Source organism: Xiphias gladius, chromosome 10 (assembly GCF_016859285.1).
Source record: "Xiphias gladius isolate SHS-SW01 ecotype Sanya breed wild chromosome 10, ASM1685928v1, whole genome shotgun sequence".
In the NCBI taxonomy this organism is placed as follows: Eukaryota; Metazoa; Chordata; class Actinopteri; order Istiophoriformes; family Xiphiidae; genus Xiphias; species Xiphias gladius.
Genome location: NC_053409.1, coordinates 20,113,819 through 20,139,587, shown reverse-complemented (window position 1 = coordinate 20,139,587; position 25,769 = coordinate 20,113,819). Strand labels below are relative to the sequence as shown.

Below are 25,769 nucleotides of genomic sequence, written 5' to 3'. Positions count from 1 at the left end.
TCCTCCCTAAATCACTCTGACACTGCTGAAGAAAAATAAGCATTGGCAATGCACCTTGCACTTCTCCATTTCATTGTCTGGTTGTGTATTTTCCATATTCCAGTGAAAGTGCCAAAATATCAAAAACATTAAGTCACGCTGAGCTATTGCCAGTGCAGCTACAAACACATTTGCCAAGGTTGCAGGGAAATGTTTCAGCTATTAAAAAGTTAAAATGTAAGACTTTGGTGTCAGTCCATCAGAATTAAAGAGCAAGTGTATCTTTCTAAAGGCGTCATTTTGCTCTGACATTTAACATTCTAACTGAAAACGTTTCATAGAGGACGAGGAGATAACAAATTCTCCATTGACAGCAGCCTAAATAAACCACAATGCATTGCAGAAACAAAAGATAACTCTTCTTCTTCACAGACCAAGAAAATACAGACTCCCTGTCTTGACAGTTTTGGCGTCCTTACACACAGAAGCCTTCCTCATAGCAAACAGTACTTTCATCGGGTGGGTTGGCCTTTCTATGGCCTATTCATGATGACTGAGACTTTGCTTTATTCATTTAAACCCTTTTGACATTCTCACTCATTTTTCCTCAACTTAAAAGTGTCAACATCTTGCTTTTTCCTTTTTTCCTTTTACTGCTATTTCTAACGTAAAATATTACGAACAATTTGAATTTTAGTCATGAATTAAATGAAGTAAACTTGTGGCTACCTGGACAAAATATGCCTTCAGAAATGTGTACAAGACGAAGAAAAGCATTAGTACTGGCAAGTCTATATAATTTGTGGTAAATGGGTGGCACGGTGGCCCAGTAGTTAGCACTGACATTAGCACCAAGATCTGACCTGGCTGGGGCCTTTCTGTGTGAAATTTACACATTGCCCCCATGTTCACATAGGTTTTCTCTGGGTGCTCATGTTTCCTCCTCTAGTCCAAAGACAACAGGGGTCAGGTGAACTGGAAATGCTAAACTGACTTTAGCTGTGAATGTTTTGGTCTGGCTACACCATGTGCACCAATCCAGGGTGTTGGTGTCCTGGCTCTTGTTTATTGCATACTGACCCATTAACAGGATAAGCAATAGAGATATGGATGATTGTGCTTCAACATGAAGAAACACTGATATACTGTATTCAACAAAACATGCAGTACAAAGATACTGGATAAAGGAAAGTGGCGCATGAAAATTTTCAGTAATCCTTTGCTTACAGACAATACCACTGGAGGTACTTAGAGGTTAACTCAGCTGAACTAGAACACAAGTGGGGGGGGGGCAATCCATGTCGGCCTGTGTGAGGTTGAACATGTGCTGGGTCCCCCCGGTTACCCTGTTCAACTCTGCTCTGTTCTCCGTTAGCTTGGACTTCACACGTTTACTTGTAGAAACTGTGAAAATGCCATTTTGTTTATAGCATTGTTGTACTGTACATGTTTGAGGGTTAATTACTTGCAGGTGCAGTGTTGGGTTTGTTTCTAGGATGAGGGTGACTAACAGGGTGAGGGTGTTAAACACTGGACATTTTTGGAGGATCATGCATATCCGGTTGTCAGAATCCTTGCAACATGTCAGGCATTGAGTTTGTCTTAACTAAGCAATGGTGCTTGGTATGAGGACCAATATGGGATATGTGTTCACTTGGCTGTAATGCAGGAATAATCTTCTCCCTCCTAAACTGGTGAGATATTCTCAGTCACCTGTATGTGTGAGAGAGTATTTATAATTGTGTTAGTTTCAGGAATACAGTACGTACAATGGTCAAGGGACGCACCAATGCATAACTGGCCGGCTTTGCAGGCCTAACAATTTTTAAACTATTTTCCTCACCTTTTCTCTTCTTTTTCAAAAAATTCCTTCTGCAGGAAAAACAGCAAATGAGAAAAAAAAATTAAACGTGGGGCAGAAAGAGGCAAAAGCAAATCGATGTGAGCAACACCGTGGAGAGGAACACTAAGTGCTGACCTTGGGAACCACACAAGACTGCAACATCCTCAGATGTAGACTTCAGTAGAGATAGTGACAAACAGAGACCAAGGGTGTTTGGGGGTGGCTTTGTGCACTGGGGAGCATCATTTTCATTTCACATTAAAAAATTTAATTAATCTTAAAGGGGCAGTCCATCAGTGTAACACATCAGGTTCAGTATGCCCATCATAAACCGTATTACACAGCTTGTGAAAGCAGTTGTATAATGTCTTCTGTGGCTCTGCAGAACGCTTTCTAAACTCAGAAAAAAATAACCCTGGTGATATCATCAGCATTGTTTTGGCTTGAGCTTAGATACTACAAACTACAGTGAGAGTGTGGAGTTTGAAAAATTAGGGCATTTACTGAACAGGGATGGTCTAATGCCACATTCACATCATGTTAGACTTAAAATGATTACCACGTTTATGGGATTCCAACTTGTCAATAGCATTCACATCAATATCCAAGTCATAATTACGAATTGGAAACCTTTCTGAAAGCTCCAAATATATTTGACTTGGCACTTAATGGAAGTGCCTGAAAACCCAACAAACATGAAGGCCTCACATCAATAATATATTGTTGCTTAATGTGATTAAACCCGTTTAATGGATTTGTTGTTTTATTGCAAATCCACAGTATCTTTTTAGTTTTATCTTATTTTTTTCCATTTCAAGAATTAACCAGTGATTAAATCTGTCCTTGAAATCCATCCACATCAATTAGCATGGTTCTAAGGTAATAACCATAGGCATGAACTGTCCTGAAGGAAGCACAGATTTTATTTCTTATTGCAGAAAAAAAATAGCACTGTTAAATGTTTATCAATACTGGAAGAATTTTCCTTGAATTATAGTAATATTGTGAGTGAAAGTTCAATATTTGAATGTTACCGTTCAAAGTGAAAGCTGTAGTATAATTGAGAGCAGAGTGAACTTGACATAGTTTCTAGAGGAAAGCACATGCAGTGACACTTTCCCTAATAGCCATCTTTTGCAGCTTGCCATGTCCGTCAGGCTGAAGGGGAGGAGTTTAAGAGCTGCTAATCTTCCCTGGTCAAGACTCGCTGGGTAAACATTAATTTCATGGCCAGTTGGACACAGGTTGTGTCTGTTCTAATTTGCCTAGGGGGGGGGGGGGGGGGGAGTCACATCTTCCTTCACCAGTGACCAGCTCTCCTTCTGCTACCCACAGTCCCTCTCCCTAAACCTCTCCGTCCAAGTCCACTCATTTGTTTCCTGCCCTCGACGTCCACTGCCATGATGAATGGGCGCAAGCTCCATTCAATTACGCCTAAAGTGCGAAGACACAGGAACAATGGAAACTGGCCTCAGCACTGCAGTGCAGACCCTCAGCATTCTTCGCAACAATTTAGTCTAATTAGCATCAACTCCTGCCCCATCCATCATACTCCTCAAGAAACATAAACAAACTGTCAGCTCTAGCGTAACAAACAGATCGCCCAGCTACTTAGCACAAATTATTCTTACATGAAACGCAGCTTCTCAGGCAACCCCCCCCCCCTCCCCTCCCCAGGCCATCTGGGGGAATGGAGAGCTATTAAAATCGAAGACATATGTTTCAGTCAAGTTCAACTCTCCAGAGTGCTACGGTGGACACAGTGACAGTTTCCTCTGCTGGGCTGGGGCTGAGGGACTGACTGAACGGGGTGTGGTGACCAGGATTAGTGTTTGTAAGGGTGTGTATGTATATATGTATTTGCAATCATGTCATACTTGTGTGTGTTTGTGTACAGTTTGTTTGCATAAGCAGTGTATGCATGTGTGTGCTTGTGTATATATACCTAAAAAAATTTTTAATAGACTAAATCGACAATAAACCTCAGAGAGCAAAATATTTTTTGCACTCAATGTAGAACTGTAACATTTAATTAATCAGTGAGTCAATCAGCAGAAAATTAATCATATACTTATCTGATAATCAGCTATCATTAAATCATGTTTAAAGGGAAAAAAAATGCAAGTATCTGATTGTTCTAATCTTCTCCTTGTCCTCATCTTAACAGTACAGTAAACTGACTATCTTTCGGTTTTGGACCGCTGCTTGGAAAAAACAAGATATTTGAAAACCTCGCCCTGGGCCTTAGGAAACTGTAACGAGCATTTGTGACTATTTTCTGTTTGTTTTTTTAATAGAGCAAGTGATTAACCTATTACAAAAATAATTGCTAGCTGCAGCTAGCAACGCGATGATTTCGTCTGAGATAAAAGATTCTGACTTCCTTTAGTTTAGCAACAGGGGCCAAGTGCTTCTTCTGTTAAAGACTATTAGAAACAACTATAGTATATACTTGAGCCATGTCACTTGAGTCATTATCTACTTTCATGTCTAAAAATCTGGTCATGGTTACATGAAAAAGCATTTTCATATTTTCAGCTTTGATATTAGAGAGGGATGCTTTGAAACATGTCTTTTCAGCCAGTGGTTTTTCAGTATCCCTTTAAAAGCCAAATACAGTACATGCTGAGGATTTTCCTGACTTCAGCTGGACAATCGTTATGAAGGAGCAACAGTGATAATGAGAATGCAAATTGCCTGGCAATACATGTGGGCACAGACTACACAAACAAGTAGTATAAACAATCAACACTTAATGGAACCAAACACTTTTTGATCACATTCAGGCTGTGTTTTATTGTGTTTTAAAGAGACTGTCAGACCCACCCAGAACATGCGGTAACCAAATTCAAAAACTTTCTTTCTGTCCAAAAAATTCCCTTCAAGACGTGTTGTGGTTGCATTAAAATACAATTTAGCACATTCTTCTCACACTTATCTTAGTGCCTATAATCAGTTATGAGGCCTCTATGATAAACAAGTGTAAATAAATTAGCTTTAATGAATTTAGAATAAAAAACATCTTGTAAGAATGAAAATAGAGCATTAAAAAGCCCCGGCACTGCTGATTAGTGTAAATTGGACTTAGTTATACAGTGAGCTTTACTTAGAGTGACCATGTGCTGAATTGGAGCTCCACCAACTCTCCACTCCAGAAAAACCCCTCTCGCTCTACACGGACCACGCTTAATTTGTCGATTTTCCATTTTCGTCTTGATGTTCCGCAGAGTGTGAAATGCTTCACTAATTATCTAGGAAGTTTGGCAGGAGAGGCTTGTTGTTTTTAGAGAGCTGAAGGCAAGCCTCACTCATCCCAGCAAAGAAGGAACTGTGCAAACTTACAATGACAAATAAATCTGGCCCCCCCCCCCAATCCCTCCCGACTCTGTTAAAAATGTACAACAACACAACAAAATTGAGCTAAACGAAACGTCAGCACCAGCACTCATTTTTCTTTCCTCCTTAAATGTACTTATTCAATATTAAAACACACACAACACAGTGTGTGGGGAAAGTCTCAAACCAAAGCATAGGAGTTGAGAGCGGCTTTGACAGGCAGATTGCAGAGGAGTTCGATGGCCTGAGCCAAGGTGAGAGTGGAGGGTTATTCTAATCAAGCTAATTCCCTGCAAACCTCAAAATGATGTCATCCAGTGTTTGCTCATTAGAGATTCTTGTCAAGAGGCCAAGGTTAATTTGCATTCAGTCGTGAATGCAAATGTAAACCCCCTCTTTCATTTCTCTCTCTGCAACTCTTTTCGCAGGACAAATTTAAAGATCTACACTATGTAAAAGTATGGAAGGGAGGAGACCACCTCCACTAGAATGACTAACAAATGAATTACATTTTTCAATTAGTCAGCTCACAGCACCTCAGGTGAAATGCCGTTCGATTCACCTACATGCAGAAACGCCCATTTATCCCCTCGCTCTCCCACAAAGCTCAACTTTTCATGTAGCGTTTTTATGCAGAGCTTTCCACCCCGCTTCTTCCCTGATGGGCATCACTCACGGGCCCTTAAGCTCCTGCAGTGCTCTCTGGCCCGAACTGTCAGTGCCGTGACTTAGGTTGCAGAGTGATTCTCAGATCCAATATACAACTGGATCAGAAGGAGAGGCGGACAGGGCCAGTGCTGTCTTCGGTTGCTACTCCCAAGTCTTTCTGCTCATTTTTCATCTTCTTCCCTCCGCTTGTCTTTTGTATGAACTCCCGCTCTATGAGCATTGTAAGCACTGCAGTAGTGGGCAAATAAGATACTTCATGTACTTACAACCTTTAAATCCAGCTTCTTTGCAAGTTTTATGCACCAGCTGACATCCTAACAATTCCAACCACGATTTCAGCATCAGAGAGATTAGGGCAGCAAGTAATAATTATTTTAAGTATTAATCTGACAATTATTTTTCTGTTAACCAATGTGTTTCTCCAACAGTATGTCAGAAAATGGTGAAAAATGGCCATTACAATTTCCTAAAACCCAAGGTGACATCTTAAAATCGCTTGTTTTGTCTGACCAACAGTCCAAAAGTCAAAGACATTTAATCATATTAGACAAAGAAAAAGGACCGATTTTCAAGGTTGAAAAAGGGGAACAAGTGAGTGTATATCTAAATAGCTGCTGATAAATTTTATGCTCATCAACTAATTAATGCATCAATTAATGCTTTCAGCTCTAATGGCTCTAAAGCTCATGTGTCTCCTGCAAATTTGGAGATAATCTTCCTTTGTTATCACACCTACATTTGTTTATTATCAGCTAAACTAAACAAAGATTTTTCTTTTCTTTCTGGGATTAGTACTGTATGATTTGTCTATGATTTGTGCATAATATATATTTCTATGAGATAAATTACTAATATTTTTTGTAAGGTAGTTAACATGAAGGCAAAATTACGCTGAATTAAAATTCTGAAACTGATTTATGCTGTTTTAAAAATGCTAAATTATTCTAAATTTCAGTGCCGGTTAATTATTTGCCAAAAATAAAAGCAAGCCACAGAGAAAAATATAAATTTAGAACCATTTTTACATTTTCAGAATCCACCGAAACCACATTTACTTTTCACATTCATATATCCTCATTATGTATCAATATTACAGAGTACTAAGCTGGCAGTGTTATGTGGGTTGTGCATGTTTGTAGGTTTACACAAACATGTCCAAGCCACCTTTAAAAGACTGCAAAAAAATAACATTTGCTTCCTCAACCACCAACAAACTCCCCCCTCCCTGATCTACTATACTGCTTACAGTGTGAAGAAGCTGACTAAAGGATTTCATGCACAAGAGCACGCCTGGCCAAGTACAGTAAATCACTCCCTCTACTGACGGTGGTGGGAGATCCGCTGCGTTTCAGGTGCTGTTCATCTGGCAGAAGTTTCAGAGGCCTGCCTCCAGAGAAAGAAAACAAACCCTGATCCGCTTCCCCACGATAGGCTCCCTGTGAGCCAGCCAGCGGCCTCCAGGAGGCTGTCCAGCCGCTCCGGCCCCTTAGACCAGGATGTTTGGGTTAGAAAATGACTTTGCTACTCCCTCAGCCCCTTTTTCTAATTGCCCCAAGGGTAATTACCTTGTCTCCTTTCCACTTAAGAAAAACCATAGTGTTATTGTATCAAGTAGAAAGTAAAGGTTGCTAAAATTAGCATGAGTAATATTTTTATAATAATTATTACAGTTAGAATAATAAATGTATTAAACCAGAAGCTGTAAGTGATGTAAATACCAATGAACTATTAAAACAAAGTGTCTAATAACTGATCAACTTACATTCTTCTGTTTACCTAGCGGCTTAAGAAATGAGTGAAGAACTACAGTCATATAATCCGAGACAAAGATTTTACTAACAAAACATTTCCTTAAGTAATCACAATAAAAACATCTGCAAAACCACAGTGGTCTGTGTATGATCACTCACGATTTTGGCTTTATGGGGAAAAAAAAAAAAAAAAAGCCATACCATCAATTTAAAGAAATTCTGAATATGATAGGGGGCCATAATCGCAGAGGCCTAAGCGTGTCATTCTGCCTTCCTCCAGTTGGGGACTGATAGATTGGCGCAGAGTGCAGATTCTCCCCTGGGTGCGATATATCAGGCTGCAACGGTCCAAGTACCATTATGAAACACACCCGTGAGTACCGCAATTCAGGAAAGACCAGAACACCAATGGAGCTCTAAAAAGATTTCTTCTTGTGCGGTATAGGCAAAGACGGAGGAAAAGTTTTGACTGATAATTCACCTCTAACTGTTACATACCACATGCAAACCTGGAAAACACAAAAAGAAACCACAAAGTAAGAATACAATTGGGAAAACGATGGAAAAGAGGAAAAAAAAAAAAAAAAATTCACCTGCTCGCATACATACTGTATGCACCAGACTCGAGGGAGACTTGTGCCATGTCTTGAAAAGAGACATACTCTGCTACAGTTATTGTTGGATTCATGTCCTCCTTTTGAAGACGTCAACATCAGTGCCTCACTATAGAAACAGCTGGCTGCCTGTGTGTTCCTCCAAAACTTCTGGGGGATTCTTATCGAGAAAGCATCTGTCAGAGCCTCTGATTACAGAGCTGCCCAGCTGAGTGCTCGCACTGTCGGACCGCTGATAACTTAACCTTCCTTCGTCCCGTTTCTCGGCCACTGCTCTCCCCCTGGACCCGCTTCAAAAGCGCCAGAGCTGCTGGGCCGGCACCCTGTGTGGTCTCTGTTCTACTAAATGCATCTCGGTGTGAACTCTTGTTTTAAAACTCACACAGGCCATAGAAAATACTGCCGGCGTCATATCTGAGTCATGATTTGGATATTGGTGTGGGGCGAAACAATTTCAAGAATCACTGTGCTGAATGAAACCTTGGAGGCCTTTCAGAATAAATGTGGACAACGTCTGCTGTGTAGGTCATTTGCGCTGGAAATATTAACATTTCCAATAATACCTGTGGAAAACCAAACACAGATGTGAAGGGATTATCTCATATTTTCAGAGCTGTATGTCTCGCTTCAGTGAAATCATTTGCGCATACATGTGAAAGGATCAGCGACGTTATCCATTTTCATATTACCTTAAAATCCAATAACTTCACCGTACTTTACTGCTAAAAGTGCTGCTGGGAACAGAACAAACTCTTAACTCATTATATTACTGAGGCAGATTAACGAAACGCAGTATGGCTCACTTCTGCCCTCTAGTCACTCTGTCTGAGTCAGCATATCCATGGAATATTTGGATCAGATTCTGCTGTAAAGGCAAAACATTTTAATCCTCATTAAATAGCTGTGCAGCAAATTAATGCCAAAATTTGAAAAGCCAGGATTTCTTTCTCCTAATATGGTTTACTCACTCTGTCTTTTTTTTTTTTTTTTTTTCAGGAATTAAAACCAGATAAATTTAGAACATACTGCAGGAGCAGCATATTTGTCTTCAGGGCAGCAGCTTTACCAACAGATGACCATTAACACACTAACACACTGTTTTCTACTACAACCTGGCAGGTCACTTACATCTCCATCCCTTGTTCTAATTTCAAACAAACCTAAGCGAACCGGTGCATACCTCTAACCGTTCTTTATAAGCTCTTTCCAGATTGTGACATTTGTGTCTGCTTAGATTTCACTGGAGGACGCTTTGATTTCAAAATGATAATGAAATGGTAAACAAATTCCTAGCATGACCTTTCATTCAGTTTTGTTTCTCATTATCAAATTTTTCCTTGTCCTCTGCCAGCATCCCTCTCTTAAGTATGTCATCCTCCAACCACTCAAGATCAGAAATAATACAAAGTGTCTATAAATTTGAGCTTTCCTAATTAAAGCCTTGCCCCGGGACATGCTCGAGCATGGCCACCAGGCACGGAATATATCCCCTGAAACGACACAAATTGGCCCATGAGCACAACAAATTACATTATGATTACTGCACTAGCCCAAAAGCTGTTCATCTTGATAGAGTTAACCCGAAGTGGGCAGGCCTGTCTCCCAACTACAGAGCTAAAAGGGGAGAAAGAATTACAGTTTTTGGCAGGGGCTTACTGTAAAAACCTGTGTTGTAAATTTCCAGCTCATCCAGACAATCACAGGACAGACGCACACAATGCACACATCCATCCATCCCCGCGCGCACACACACACACACACACACACACACACACACACACACACACAAACAGCCATGTAATTCAGGGTTTTTAGTTTGTCCGGTTTTGTTTTTGTTTTTTTGACAGTACTTATTATGTTTATTTATATTTCAGCGCTTACAGCAGGAGCACAGAGGGTTTGTAATTACTGTATCTGAACTCTTGAATCGTGTATCAAATTCAGTTGAAATAACATGAGGTTTGCCTTGGCCTTGACTTTTTTTTTCAAAGATTTCTTCAAACAAAACAAAAACTATTAAACAAGAGATCAAAAACCGGTGAGCCTGAAAAATCAGCATTCGGAACCCATCCAGTGGTTACTTGTACTGCAGTGCAGCAGGCCCATGTTTCTGACCTGATACCGACTGCAGCTATGAGCTACAGGGCAAAAAGTTAAATGCCCAGTTCAAGGCTTTTCAACACACGTCAGTGTTCATGAGGAACAAGGGGATTAGAGGATAAACAGAGGGCATGTTGCGGCTCTCGAGTGGCCAAGAAGAAATGTTGAAACAGATTTATTTGTGTGTTTTTATTGGGGCTGAATAGGGCTATGCAAAAAAAAAAATAATAATGCAAAAACGATGATCATGTGATTTTGGCTGGGGTCTGCACCAAACAAGCGTGTTCCCTTTTGTCCAGAGTGTATGATTTGTAGGCCGGGGCATCTCTGTAGCGCCACAATGCTTCATTTATAATGGTATGTTATGACACATCAAAAAAAAAAGACTGTAGCTCCTGCAATTTGGATATTGCACTTGGCCATACTGCGATTTCAATTATATTTTGATGAACTGTTTAGCCCCTGTTTTTAGCAATACAAATTTACTATTATTTATAGAACCCCGAATGCAGCAATGTGTCAAACATCCACACACTGAGATAATAACTCTGAGGGAATGACGGGCAGTAGCTCTCCAGAGGTTCAAGACAGATCGAGACTCAAAAAATATACACACATCTTAAAACATAATCCAGACACATAAGAACACACACACTTAAATATATCAATTTCCTTGGACGCATGTGCACGCATGTCTTGCGCAAACATACACAATTATGTCCAATTTCCTGGTATAAATTTCTCTCTTGAATGCACATGCAGGCAAAAACAAACAAACAAACATGTAAACTTGTCCATTTCGTGGCCTAAAAAAACATAGCCCACGTACACACACGCAACCATTTCCTTTGCATGAATACATAACACAGATGAATGAAAAGGGAAAAAAACAAAAACAAAAAAAACAAACAAAAAAACACATGTATGCACGCACGCACGCACGCACGCACGCACACTAAAAAACACACGGTCCATTCTCACAACTGTAAACTTTCATTTTCTTACAGGGTCACTCTTTCTTTGCCCCATGACTACTTAGTCTAAGTGCTCAATTAAGCATAGCGTGTTTAGCTGATCTCCCTCCCGGTTTTATTATTGTTGCCATGTGCTGCACTATGTATGCCTTCACTTTTTACTTTATACCTTCCATGAAACGTCCGAGTGATCTCAGCACTTTCTTTACATTTGTCCTCTTTCCTGGTTTAGCTTGCTTTTCTTGTGCTGGATATACCCCTCTACACATGTATAAGAATGACTTGTACCACTTGAATGCTGTGGCAAAAGGTGTAGAAGAACTTTGTTTGCTGTATGAAATCATGCAATGATGCGATGAAATACTTTGCGCCACAATCTAAGATCAGCTCCACTGAGCTTCCTGCAGCACAGTGTCCTGGTTTTAATAATTGCTACCTCTAAATCGGAGGAAATGATCCAGAGAAAGCCTCCCATGTTGAGCAATCATAATTATCCTCCTGACTCAACTCTTACCATAACACTATAATTATTATTATTATTAGTCTAGGAACATGCATGTATGTGTGTGTGTTGCAATGCCGGACCATGAGATTAACAAGAGGCTGTTATGAAAAAATGTGAGCTTTGACTTGACCAAGACAGTTGTAGATTATCTCTGTACTGACGATATGATACTTAATATCCTTCATCATTCTTCTAAATCCATTTCAAATAAACCATTAATCAACTTGAGCATGTTGGTAGCTTTCCATTTACAAAATGAACCAAATGATCCATTAGTGTGATTAGGCCAATAAGTGATCACTGGGAGCCTAGACTGCTGAAGTTATGCAACCTTGCATCATCACCATGCTCATGCTGTGACTCAATTTGTGCAATTTGTGACATCTGTCCACAGAAAACATCCCACCTATCCCAGTTACAACAACCATTAAGCGTTAAGAGTCTCTCCCCAATTAGCAGTTCATATTTTTAATGTAAATATGACCTGAACAGAATAACAGTGAGCTATATGTATTAAGGCACCACAGTGTGTATAGCTACTGTTTATCCTTGTGGAAAAACCAAAATTTAACTATTACAATTAACTAGGCCCAATTATTTTCATTTAAAATCATAGATTTATTGAACATTTTTATGCCTATTAGCTTTTTAATGACATTAAGTGTAATAATGGATGCAATAATGTAATATTATATGCTATGCAATAATGCAATCATGTCATTAATGATGCAGCAGTTTGGCACCTGAAACCAATAACCCACTAGACTCAGTCCCTGACTAACAACAGCTGATTCAGAAGTCGCCGCGGTGCACGCGGCCTCTCTTGGCCGACTGCTGGAGTTTAGCCGTGCGCGTGCGCTTGCCCGTGCGAGCTCGAGCAAGTAAAATCCGGTAATTGCGCGTTGCGTCTTGGCTGGACTCACTTCAGTCTCCCTCCCCAGCGCCCGGCCTCCTCCGGTCCCCCTAAACTGCGCCAGTGAACCGTTTTTCATAAATCATGTCATTAAGATAACGTCGGGAGCGCGACTGGGGCTCATACATCACATCACATCACATCACAGGCCCCGCGCTAAAAACTGGGAAAAACGCTTTCATTTCGGTCCAGACTTTTCCGTGGGTCCACGCGGCGGATGCCTGGTTCTGGTACAGCCCGCGCTGCATCCGCACTTAAACACGTGCGGGACTTGAACACCCGAGAAGTATCACCACCGGAATACCAACCGACACCAGTCCAAGGGCTGCTGCTGGATGGTTTCTTGAGTTGATTTTAAGTTTTCAATCATGTTTTAATACAACTTTTTATTTTATTTTTTTTAAAACACCAAACCGACTATTCCGGCTACACTCTCTCCCCCTGCGTGATTGAGGACGCGGGTACCTCTCTCTTTGGTTTGTTACACCCAAAGCCCGGGAGAGGCAGATCACAGTCCCGGGCCGAGGTCACGTCGGGGAAAATCGATGACACCTGTCACATAACGACTCCCCCCGCGCGGCCAGAAGCCTGCGAGCGGAATCTGAAGCGTTTTCTCATGCGTGCCTTTGATTCCTGCTGCTGGCATTACATAAGCTAAAACGTGGATCTAACAGATAAATCAATAGGGGCATGCAGTCTGCCGTCAATGGCTTAGTCTGGTTTTGTTAAATAAACAAAAACATGTTTCGACTTTTTATATATATATATATATATATATATATATATATATATATATATATATATATATATATACACACACCATTCTGGAGTATTTGTGGAACTTCAACAGAACGAGGCTGCTCTTCGCGGACACTCCTGTGATTTAAAGAGGAAGCCGTCAGGGACCTCTCGTTCGAGTTCACCCGACCCTGGATGACCGAACATCTTCAGCGGCATATTGCTGTCAGAACGCACGGGAAGTCCGCCGAACGGCGCCCCCCCCCCCAGCACCCACAGTCTTGTAAAGCAAAAACCGTGACCTGAGGTTCCTCACTTCTGTTCCAAACGAAAAGAAAAAAAAAAAAATCACCCTCATATTCCCCAGGGGCTGGTATTAATGCGTGTTTGCTGCACATTAGCAGTGACCAGCTTATGGCATTTCGGGGGATATTTAGTTCATGGTTTTGTTCATGGGACATTTCTTTTTTTTTTTAAACAACATTATTCATAATAGCGTTTTCGTATGTTAAAATGAACCTAAGCCCCGTTATACTGTAATAAAATATAATTTAATTTCAGCTATGAAGAATAACTCGGGCCTCCTCATTCAGCTATGTCACCGCTCTCGAATATCTTAGCCGCAGAAATTTTTTTTTTTTCCAAAAAGCATTCAGTATTTTAATCATCACCATTTTGAATTTGTACAATCCTCTCTGGGATGCCAGACTTTTGCAGCGCATTAATTAGACTACCATTAGACCTAATGCCTGTTCGCATTCAACTAATTTCTTATGACACCGCGATCATTCACATTTAGCGAGGACGGTAATTGGCGGACGGGAGACAATAAATCTTTTGTGTTTGTTCAAGGGATGCTTGGTGTGTTGTAATTTGTCCATATTAAATGAGGGGTTGCTTTAATCACACACCCCGCAGCACGCAATTTATTCAATAATGACGCGGCAGAAAATCCGCGCAAATTAATGTCTGACATCGCTTCTATCAAGAAATTGACCGTCGGCCTAATAATCGATGCAGTGTCGTCGAAGGTTCACGCGCTTGTCAGAGGTTGCCCGCCTCGGTGGTCAATCCTGGCCTCGCTCGGAGACGGACACGTGTAAAGACGATGCGTTGAGAACAAAAAGACAGATGTGTCCGGTTAAGTAGCCATCCCTCAGCACCGCCACGGCTCATTTTAACCAAGCCATCCGCGACCCCCGTGCCCGGACATGTGTGTCCGCCAAGGATGGGGCAGAAAACGTAAATGCGTGCTATTTAGTGCGAGCCAAAGCCCACATTTAAAAAAAAAAAAAAAAAAGAGGGACGTGAGCCTCCGCATGCCCTCCTAGACTGAGACACACACACCCAAAAAAAAAGAAAAAAAAAAAGATGGGAGGTAGAGGGAGCTGATTTAGAGGAACAGGCCAAGAAGCACCCCAATCCAGAATCAACATTACTTCAAACATGAGGTCATCTAAACATCTGTCTACAACATGTCCGCCGGGAGTTCAATCAAAGCCCCGCTGAAACATGTACCTACAATTGTTTCTGGAAATAAATATTAGGCCTAATTCGGCTGTGATTGGTGCAGCCACTCGGGAATCGCGGAGGGGGGGAGAGAGAAAAAAAGAAAAAAAAAAAAAAAAACACACTCATTGCTAACTGCGGGCTCTGTCAGTGAATAACCTCCCCCCCTGCAAGTTGACACACACACACACACACACACACACACACACACACACGTTCATGAACACCGTTTGACTTTATTTATTTTATTTCTCCTCTCATCTCTTCTTCCCCGCCTTCGTTTGGTCTAAGTGGCTTTATTTGTTCTTTTTCCCGACTGATTTCGGGTTCACTGTTTAAAACCAATTAAACGAGAAGAGCCCGAGCGAGGCTCTGACAGTCCGGAGGGAGACCTGCAGTAATCACACGCAGGGCGTCTGTCTCATGTCGTTACAGTCCATTTGCTGGAGACGGATCGATTTACTCATGCAGTTTAAAAAAAAAAAAAAAAAAAAAAAATGCATCTACCGAGGAAATAACTGAGGACTTAGAGAAAACATTACAAGCAGGAAACGCGCTAGATAGCTTTTCATTTTCTGTTCTTAAATTGGGTTCACTGCGTATTCAATCAAAATGACATTATTATTTTAATAACTATTTTCTACTCGTACCTCCATCTTTTATATTCACTTAATTCAAGTAAGAGAACTTACATTGCACTGTGTTTGCTTGTTTTTTTTTTCTTTTATAAAACAAAAAACTTTTTTTTTTTTTTTTTATAACGTGCCTTCTCTGCAGATCACCCATGCGTTATTACTGTCTCCCTGTTTGCTAAAGTTATAACAACCGAAACGTTGTACCAGCCCTTTACATTGAAAAGCAATACAGTATTCAACTACTGCCCCCTTGTGGACAAAATGTGAATGCACGTTAAAATATAAATTTAAAATGTTTCAGCACTCATGCTAGGAGGAGTATTAGTCTTTCTTACCACCTCACAACTGTGTGGAATTTAGACATTTAGGAAATACACAGGTAATTACTACAGGAAACATCAGGACTGCATCTAACAATCATGTTCATCATCAATTACTCTGCCATTTAATTCCTTGATAAATTGTTTTGGGCTATAAAATGTCAGAAAAAAATGAAACATGCCTGTCACAAGTTCCTGAAGCCCAAGTTGATCTCATCCAATAGCTTGTTTTGTGATTACGGCTGCAAATAATGATTATTTTCATTATCAATTAATCTGCAGATTTTTTTTGTTGATTAATTGATTAATCGTTTAGCCTATGAATCGTCAAAAAAAAAAATCAAAAGGTGATGTTTTCAAATGTCTTATTTTGTTCAACCAAAAGTCTTAAAAGCATGAAATCTCTCATTTGAGAGGCTGAAAAATCTTCACATTTTGCATTATTTCACTATTTCTTGCTTTAAACAAATGAACAGAAACGATTAATTGATTATCAAAATAGTTGCAGATATTTTTGCCGTCGATCAACTAATTGAGCCATCGACTAACCGTTTCAGCTCTTTTTCAGCTCTACAATAGTCTGACTCACAGGATGTAGGCTGTAGGTATAAACAGAGATGTTATAAATGAGTCAAGAGTCATAACAGTCATACAGCTGCCCCTCTTCGGGCAGCTGTATGACTGTTATGACTGTTATGGCTTTCTCCCCATTCATTTAGATAGGGGCCTGGTCTTGTTCGCCCGAAATAACTGCCTGGGGGCTTTGCAAAGATGGCTGCCGAGTGATGAGATTTGCCTATAAGGACTTTGGTATAAGCCTAGCACTGGCCGCGTGTCTCACGCTTTGGGAAACAACTATAACCTCCGAGCTAGCACCCCACATGCTGAAAATGTCAAGTTTTGACAAAGACTTGGATCACTCAATCACACGGTTGACATACATCTTTTACTGTTTTTTTGTGGAATTTTCTTTGTGGGGAATTCGCCATTTTAATGACAGCAATCGCCTCCCCAGGCGCAAATGTTTTTTCCACCAAAACAAGTTCCCCCCTGGAACTTTTTTTTGCAGGGGCCCCGTCGCCGCATCCTGGGCTTGGCGCCGCCCAAGACAATTGTGATTGGCTTAATGAAATACAAACAAGCCAGAGAGTTTTTTCTCCCCTATAACAGAATGATAATGGGTGCAGCCAGACCATTCTCCAGTGCTGAGACAGCGCTGTGGAGATAGGTCTGCCCATGCGAGACTACTCCAAAAATAAAGTAGTGTCTAACTGTGATCTGTAATCACAGGTGTTACAAGTCTATAAATTACAAATTTTGACCTCTAAACTTGTCATATTCCCTCATTTTAATATATTTACAAGGCCCAAAGGGATAAAACTATCCAGTAGTTTTTCTATTTCTTCCTAATCTACCTCATTAGGCACCTTCTTTTCTTTCTAATCTATCCCGCTTTGCATGTGGCAAACACCCCAGATTTATCCCGTTGCCCCACAATTACAGAGCTGGAACTAAAAAATATTTGGCATTTTTGCTAAGTAAATAAAAGTCTAAACTCGATTATCAAAAAAAGTTTTTTTCAACTGACTGTCTTATCATTTCAGCTCTAAAACATACACACAGAAAAATTGTATTATTATATCAAACTATGCTAAAAGTAAACTAAAATCAACATACTTTTTTCCAACAGGCACTCAACACACTTCACACAAACTATCAGCTTATTGCAGGGAGGGTAAATTCATTCCTTACAACCCGTCCTTATAGAGAAGTGGAGCTCAGTCAGAGCACTGAGCTCTCAGAAAGATTAAAAAAAATTGCTGGTGCCAACTTACACCACAGACTGTCAAACTGTGATCAGATTACTTTACAGAGCACCAAATGCAGCTCTCTCCCCCTTAATTCATGTCTATGCTCAGGTTGCACATAAATTAAGACCAGTCTCTTTCCATTCCCATTAAAAAATGATGGAGAGAGATGGGAACACAGGTCATTCTGCTCTGGTATAAAACCTGTGTCCCCTGCACACTCCCATCATCCTTGGTGAGGACAGACAAGAGCCAGACAGCCTCTGGATGGGGGCTCAGCACAGTAGGTTGTCAGAACCAGGGAGCTTGTGACGCCCAAAGGGAAAGGGACAAGCAGCAGTGCCACAGTAGATGTGACCCGTAATTTTCCATAAAAACATCAACTGAAACAAGTCACGCCCTGAATACTTCATCATTACGTGAGTGTTTTATTAAAAGAGCATGAAAAGAAAAGTTCATTGCCAAATTTGAAGTCATTATGTACTTGCCATCATGTAATTTAGTCACCTAAAGTTTGCAGGACCAAACACACAATGATCCGGCCTTCAGTTGTCCATATGAATCCTCACTACAGACTCTTGATACCAATGAAGTAGAGCTTCAACGATTTATTCGATTAATTGATGGACAAAAAATTAATCCGCAAATATTTTGGTAATCGATCAATCATTTTAGTCCTTTTGTCAAGAGAAAAAATGCCCAATATTTGCTGGCTCTATCTTATCAAGTGTCAGGATTTGACACTTTGTCACATGATAGTACAGTGAATATTTTCGGGTTTGGACTGTTGGTTGAATAAAACAAGCTTTTGAAATAGATTACCTTGGGCTATGGGAAATCTTAATTAATTATATTTTGGTATCTGATTTTTTTTAGATGCAACAATTAATCAAGAAACTAATCTGCCGATTAATTGATAATAAAAATAATTGTTCATTGTGGCCCTATAATGATGCCTTCTTAGCTACCACGATAAAAACTAAAAAAGTATAAAAATTAGATCTGAAATGATTGGTTGATTAGTATATTAATCAATTACTCCATTATCAGAAAATTTCTCTATGGTTTTTGATAAGTGATTACCCGTTGAAGTCATTTTTCAAGCAAAAATGCCCAAAATTACCTCGTTTCAGCTTTTCTTTGTTAGGATTTGCTGCTTCTCTCTGTTTCATATGATAGTAAAATTCATTTTTGGGATTTTGGACCACTGGTGAGACATAACAAGCAATTTGAAGTTGAAACCTTTATCTTTGGGAAACTGAGAGGAACATTTTCCCCCAATTCTGACATGTTATAGACCAGGCCAAACCACAATCAGCAGATGAATCAAAAAATGAAAATAGTGAACTACACTCATACAGTAAATAAAACGTCACATCTCTCTGTGCTGCTGAAGCAGCACAATTATAAGGGTTATGTGGTGAAACAAGTGAACTTTGGGCCCAAAAGTCTGATCTTCAGCCCATTATCTCTTTTTGTGCTCTGCTTGTGCACTCAACTGCACAAGGGCCAGAACACACTGCTTATCACTGCTGGGAGCCACTGTTAGTTCCCTCTTAAATAAATCATTGTTGAGTGAGCAAAGTGTTGGAGAGAATAAGGTAAATATTGAACCTCTGGAACCACAGGGCAAACATTTGGATGTAAAACACCTGGAATATACTTTACACGCTCTTCAGAGAAACTTCTAACATTGTATGATTTTGTTGGGAGCTGTAAAAATATTACGCCATTAACTTCATCAACATGAGAGAGCACTGAGAGACTACTTAGTACTGGGAGTCGTACAAATTTCTACTGGCTGTAACATGGATTGTAAGTAGATAATGACAATTTTAGTTTAGGAAAGAGAAAGCGTTCATTTAACAGCAGACTGAAACTCATAGAAACGGTCAAATTTTCACGATAGCGACAAGTAAGAAAAATAAGGAGAGCAAACAACCAAGAGAAATGTTGTGGAGGTCAATATTAAAAAACTGACGAAATGTTGTGGGCTTCACTGGCAGCACCAGCGGTCGATGGAGGGAGGTGAACATAGTGTTTCCCACAAACCGAATTGGGAAATAGATTTGTTAAGCATTTGTTGAATCACTGGTATTGATTATAGTCATTTTTGAGCGATGGCGATATATAAAAAGACACTTTATGCCTATTTTACTGTTTGTATTGAGAAACCTAAATACGTAAGATAAGCTTTATCATTAACAATACTCCAAACAATAACTAACAATACTATTTAAAATAAAGATATACATTGTGTAATTGTGATTTTCTGAATATGAAAACAATATATTCCACAGACAGAAGAACACGGTGGACAGAAAGACAACAGCCTTCAGTGTTGATCAACTTGGTGGCTAAGCACAACAACACCAAGAATAAAAACATGTGGAAAATGTTTTGCGGTCCTTATTGGTTACAGCTGTTGGCTTGTTCAGCTTCAAAAAAATAAATAAATAAACTGACACAGTAAATAGACTTTGTAACCTGACTTGATGGTCACAAAAGACAGATGAGAGTAGAACATTGGAGGTCACCAAGTATGAGATGCCTAATAATTTTAAATATGACATAACTCAATAAGTTAATTAAACTAAGGATCACAAATAGATAAATTACTGATGACACAATTGTCACGCAGGTAATAGGAGGCTTTCTCTTAACAAAACAAACTCGTAAGAAATTAACTTTAGGAGAATAATTCTGTATCCTTGTAGAATGAAAAACATTTATGCAAGAAAAGGCTTTTACTGAGCAGCCATACGTCTTCTCCGCAGTTTCTTGCATTATATTCATTCCACAAATACTCATACAACCAAAGTCTGGGACTGATTGTCAGTGAGCTGCACAACAAATTATGGACTGAGACTAAAATTTTAGTGTGGCAGTTGTTTATGAAGGGTAATTGACTCATTTAAATGACTTCTTTCCTAAACTAAATGACTTTGACTACCCATGCAATAAGTCAAACCAGTGACCTTTCACACATGCAGAGCCTCTGACAACAACAGGAAGATTTCAATTGGCTACTGTAGTCATCCAAAGTGTTAATTTATTTGCTTGGTATCGATCTTCTACAACACAAGGAAAATAAAAACTATAATACACTAAATACACTTCTTGCACAGACTTACCGGTATAACCACTTATTTTTGCACATGGTTCAAAGACAAGGAATGTAAAATGATTAACTATGAACTTTGACTTTGGTTTTGCACAGCCTTTAACACAATGTGAATTTAGAAAAAAGAGTTTTATATGAAAGAGAATTCACTATTTTTTCATGCAATTAACATCTGTTTACGGTTAGCAGCAAATGGCTATTTCCTAATACACTGTAACTAAAGATTTTTATGAGACATACAAGGCACAACAGATAGAATGATGCAACAACCCTCCACTTCACTCTGCAGGCACGTTACTCTTTCCACATATCCATATTTATACGAGAGACAAGTAAGCTGTGGACGAGTCCTGTGACCTCGTGAAAATGAACTTCATAACCTTCATGAAAGTGGGATTTATTGCAGGGCTGCGGTGTTAGACTGCACTAGTTTTAGCTAGGTGTTCCTAATAAACTGGCAACTGCCCGTAGCCTAAGTAGCCTCCACGCACTGCAACTAACACCTGATTCAAAATCAGTCGTATTTGCTGAAGAGCGTTAATTCATTTCTTCCCCCCACCCTCACATCTAATCGCTGGTCAAGGGTAAAACGTCAGGATATTCTAATCACCCTCCCCAAGAGCTGTTCTCTGTGTGTGTGTGTGTGTGTGTGTGTGTGTGTGTGTCTCCACGTTACCCCTTTGCTTCAGCACACGCGAGCTGACAACGTGTCAGTCACACTGTGCGATATTAACTGAATACAGACAGTGGGAAACTGAACGTAGGAGGGTTTTTTTTTTCTTCTCTTTTTCTCTTTGAAGCTTAAAGTTGTAAAGTAGAGCAAAGCACCGAGAGGGTTCACTTCTGCTCACTTCCCGGTTGGGCCCGGTGTCTTTTCTATATGGAGTTCAGTCTGCCCTTTAGCCTACGCCTAGCGACTGACAAAAAGCAGCCCAATCAGCCCTTTTTTTTTTTTTTTACATTTTCCCGTAGGAGACATGTTTCTTGTTCACAAATTCAGCCCCGTTTTTTTCCGTATATTCGTTTACATTTTGGGGAAAAATGGAGTACGCCGAGTTCGCCATTAACAGTTAGTGTTCTCTTTGTACCATCAAATGTACTGGTGACAATGAATGAAATACTTTGATGCTGAAGAAAACTTAGAAACGTGCTGATTCTTGGGCAAGTTCTGCAGTTATAAGCCCCGTCTTTTTTCCTGTGAGTTTTAAGTGGGTGTGTGGACATTTATTTGCCATGGACAGTCGAGCTAATTGTGTCCTGGGGAAGCGTAAGTCACGCGGAATCTAAAAATATATGTATCACGTCTCTCTGCGTTCACAGCAGCCTTCTTCAAGTGCCTCTTCCAGCTGCGTGTCACTAGCCCTGGCCAACTGTTGATCGTTTTGACCCACTTCAATAACGAACTTAGTGTTGTTTTCAGAACACCTGCATGCATCCGTTCCTTTCGCCTAACGCAGTATCTTCACCTCCCGTAAAGTTTGAAAACCGCTGGAATATACAGTATATAAAAACATTCTAAAAAATAATATATAAGTTTTCGCAGTTATAAAGCGTCCTAATGATTCAAAAAGTAAATCCAAACTAAGTCTATTTTACATCCAACTTCTCTCAATGAGGGATTTTGATAATATTTAGTTTTCTTGTTGTTTTATCCACTAACACCGCTCTGAGGCCTTCACGGGTTTTCACACCGGTTCTCTACCAGGTGCACCCGAAGGCCTGTCAGCTTGGGTGGACAGACTACGACAGTCGCTTCGTTGTGAAAAATATTTCGCTAAACTAACAGATGTGGGACTAAAATCAGTGGTAATCTTAAATCCAACACAGGTAACACGGGATTTTTTTTCCCCCCTCATTAACTCGGACATGACTCTGTACATTTCAGCCTCTGATAAAATTCGTTAAGGGGAGAAATTCGAAAGTACAAACTCACCGGATGGCAGGTAATCTTTTGGCGACTTTTGAGGCTGGTGTAAAGTAAAATAAAAACACAGTTAATCCAAGAAGAGAGGAGTTTACTCGGGTTGACCTCGGCGTCTTCCATTAACGTTCAAACTTTTTTTTATTTACAGTCTACGGTCCAAACAAACTATTAAATATGGCGCGGAATTTCTTCTTCACTTCACTGACCGCAGTGCTACTAAGCTACTGTGCGCTCAGTGCTGCCACCGGTGGCCGACAGCTATACTGCAACAATACTGATACTGCCCAGTACAACGAAACTCTTCACTTGCTGTCCTCCTTGATTGCCAATCACAGAAAAAACAAGGTCTAAAAAATGAATAAATTGTATAATAAGAGTTCTTTTTGCAGAATTCGTGCAAATAAAAAGAATTCAAGCATCTAATAATTTTGCAAATCTGTAACATTACTCAGGTATACACTAGCGTTGTGAATTTTTGCATTACACTGAGCAAGACTGAATTACAACCCAGGCAAAGTGTGCCCCCTGACCCTGATAGGCCCCATCTCCTCTTATTTTGGTAATTTTATGAGTTGATAAATGTATTAGGTTATTAGCAGTATTAGCAGACCTTTATTATTTTAGTTTATATTGTTCTCACACGGAGCATATTCCTAAATACAATTGTGTTTACCACAGATTACCACAAGCTAAAACATATTAAGTAATGTTTCAGCATAAGAAGTCTGGTTGCTTAATCGGAACTTGGAGGCGAGAGGTTACATATTCAAAGGGTAGTAGGTGAAGGGTCAGTGGGGGCCCACAGCAGGCTTTTGCCCAGGGGGCCCTTACAAGGTTAATCAGGCGTTAACACTGGTGTTAAACATATTGTATGTCCATATTTGCAGTGGTTCTCACCCCTAACCCTCTACACCTTACACCCTCTATGTAGAATGCAAGTGAACCTCTTATTAGCTGGGTGGGATATACCCACTCACTGAGCACCTTATTAGGAACACCTGCTTATTCGTGCTATTATCCAATCAGCCAATCATCTGGCAGCAGTGCACTGCATAAAGTCATGCAGATAGAGGCCAGGATCTTCAGTTAATGTTCACATCAAACATCAGAGTGGGGGAAAAAAAAAAAAGTGATTTCAGCAACTTTGACCGTGGCATGATTGTTGGTGCCAGACAGGCTGGTTTGAATATTTCTGAAACTGCTGATCTCCTGGGACTTTCCCACACAACAGTCTCTAAAGTTTACTCAGCATGGTGCGAAAAACAAAAAAACATCCAGGGAGCAGCAGTTCTGCGGACAGACACGCCTTGTTGATGAGAGAGGTCAGAGGAGAGAGGCCAGACTGGTTGGAGCTGGAAGAAAGGCTGCAGCAACTCAGATAACCACTCTTTACAACTGTGGTGAGCATAAAAGCTTCTCAGAATGCACAACGCGTCGAGCCTCGAGGCGGACGGGCTACAACAGCTGAAGACCATGTCGGGTTCCACTCCTGTCAGCCAAGAACCGAGATCTGAGGCTGCAGTTAAAGACTGAAAAAACGTAGCCTGGCCTGATGAGTCTGGCTTTCTGCTGAGGCATGCAGATGGTAGGGTCAGAATCTGGCAATAACAGCCTAACACCATGGACCCAACCCGCCTTGTGTCAACAGTCCAGGCTGGTGGCGGTGGTCTAATGGTGTGGGGAATGTTTCCTTGGCCCACGTTGAGTCCCTTAATACCAATCAATCATGGTTTGACTGCCGCAGCGTGTCAGAGTATTGGTGCTGACCATTTGGGTCCCATTTATGGCCACAATTGATCCATCTTCTCATGGCTACTTCAGGCATGGTAATGCACCATGTCACGAGGCAAAAGTCGTCTCAAACTGGTTTCATGAACATGACAATGGGTTCAGTTTACCCCAGCGGCCTCCCCATTCACCAGATCTGAGTCCAGTAGAACACCTTTGGCACGCGGTAGACCGGGAGAATGGCAGCATAAAGGGGAGGCTGACAAAAATCTGCAGAAATGATGTGACGTAATCACACCAACATGAACCAGAATCTCATGAGGAATGTTTGCAACATCTGGGTAATCCAGGCCACGAAGAACTGAGGCTGTTTTGAGAGCACATGGAGGCTCTATCCATTATTAGTATGGTGTTCCTAATAAAGTGCTCAGTGGGTGCAGGTAATTCAAATATGCAGCTCTAATTGCTAAAAGTTTATCGACAAAGTTTTTATATCGCTTAATGAAACCTTTTTTTTTTAATACCTGCCCAGTTGAAGCCCTGCTTCAAAGCCCGACGACTGAAGGTGGTCGTCGACGTTAGTGCCTGGTTTACAGACGAATAAAATCAGACTGAATCATCCACGGACACCTGAACGCATGCGCACAACTACAGCGGTTCCTCGCGAAGCACACGGGGGGCATCCGGCACGTGAGAGGGAGAGAACTATCTTGGTAACGCCTGGGTGATCTTCGGTGAGTCGATCCATGGACCTTCCGCCGAAGAGATCATTGAATCGCCTGTGGACGAGCCACGCATGTGCGGTGGGGGCAAGAAACAGTCTGCGCTGTTTTTTGGGGGAAAAGTCCTCGAGGCGGGCGCCGCTGCACTTTTGCGCAATGGGCAACGTGTAGCCGTGCTACACACATTTAGCAGCGTGCAGCCCAGAAAGTCGTTGCGTAACCTGAGTCAGTGGTTTCAAACTGCTGAAGTGAAACATTTTGTCGGACTTACCAGCGGATCCGCCGGCAATGATCTGATGAGAGGCTTCCCGGAGCATGCTCTGCGGCTTCTTGGTGGTCATTATTACCGTTTCGGGTTCCTACCACAGAAAACATGGGGGGGGGGGGACACACAGCCGTTACGAGCTCGCCACACGTAGCCCTTTGCACACAGGGCCACAATAGATCACACCGTGTCACGGGGCGCTGGGGGAGTGTGCCCCAGCGCCGGCGAGCGCCCCACCAACCTGTGGCTTCGCGCCGGGGTACGTCGCTCGGTCGCTCGGTCGCGGGCTCGCGTCGGCTCGTCTGCTTCTGC

At 40.9% G+C, this 25,769-nt stretch overlaps 1 protein-coding gene across 4 annotated transcripts in view; it reads right to left on the bottom strand.

The window, feature by feature from the left end:
* slc25a21 (solute carrier family 25 member 21) overlaps positions 1 to 25,769 on the bottom strand; it is a 93,779-nt gene extending 68,010 nt beyond the window's left edge. For 2 of the 4 annotated variants that reach the window (XM_040138177.1, XM_040138175.1), the window contains exon 1: positions 22,752 to 22,913. Coding sequence is in view for 1 of the 4 variants with exons in the window: in XM_040138174.1 (XP_039994108.1) it covers positions 25,464 to 25,533 (70 nt within the window). In the remaining 3 variants the exon portion in view is untranslated. Of the gene's footprint in view, positions 1 to 22,751; positions 22,914 to 24,994; positions 25,239 to 25,463; positions 25,552 to 25,698 lie in introns of those variants that run through there. The other 2 variants (XM_040138174.1, XM_040138176.1) reach the window with 2 other exon arrangements.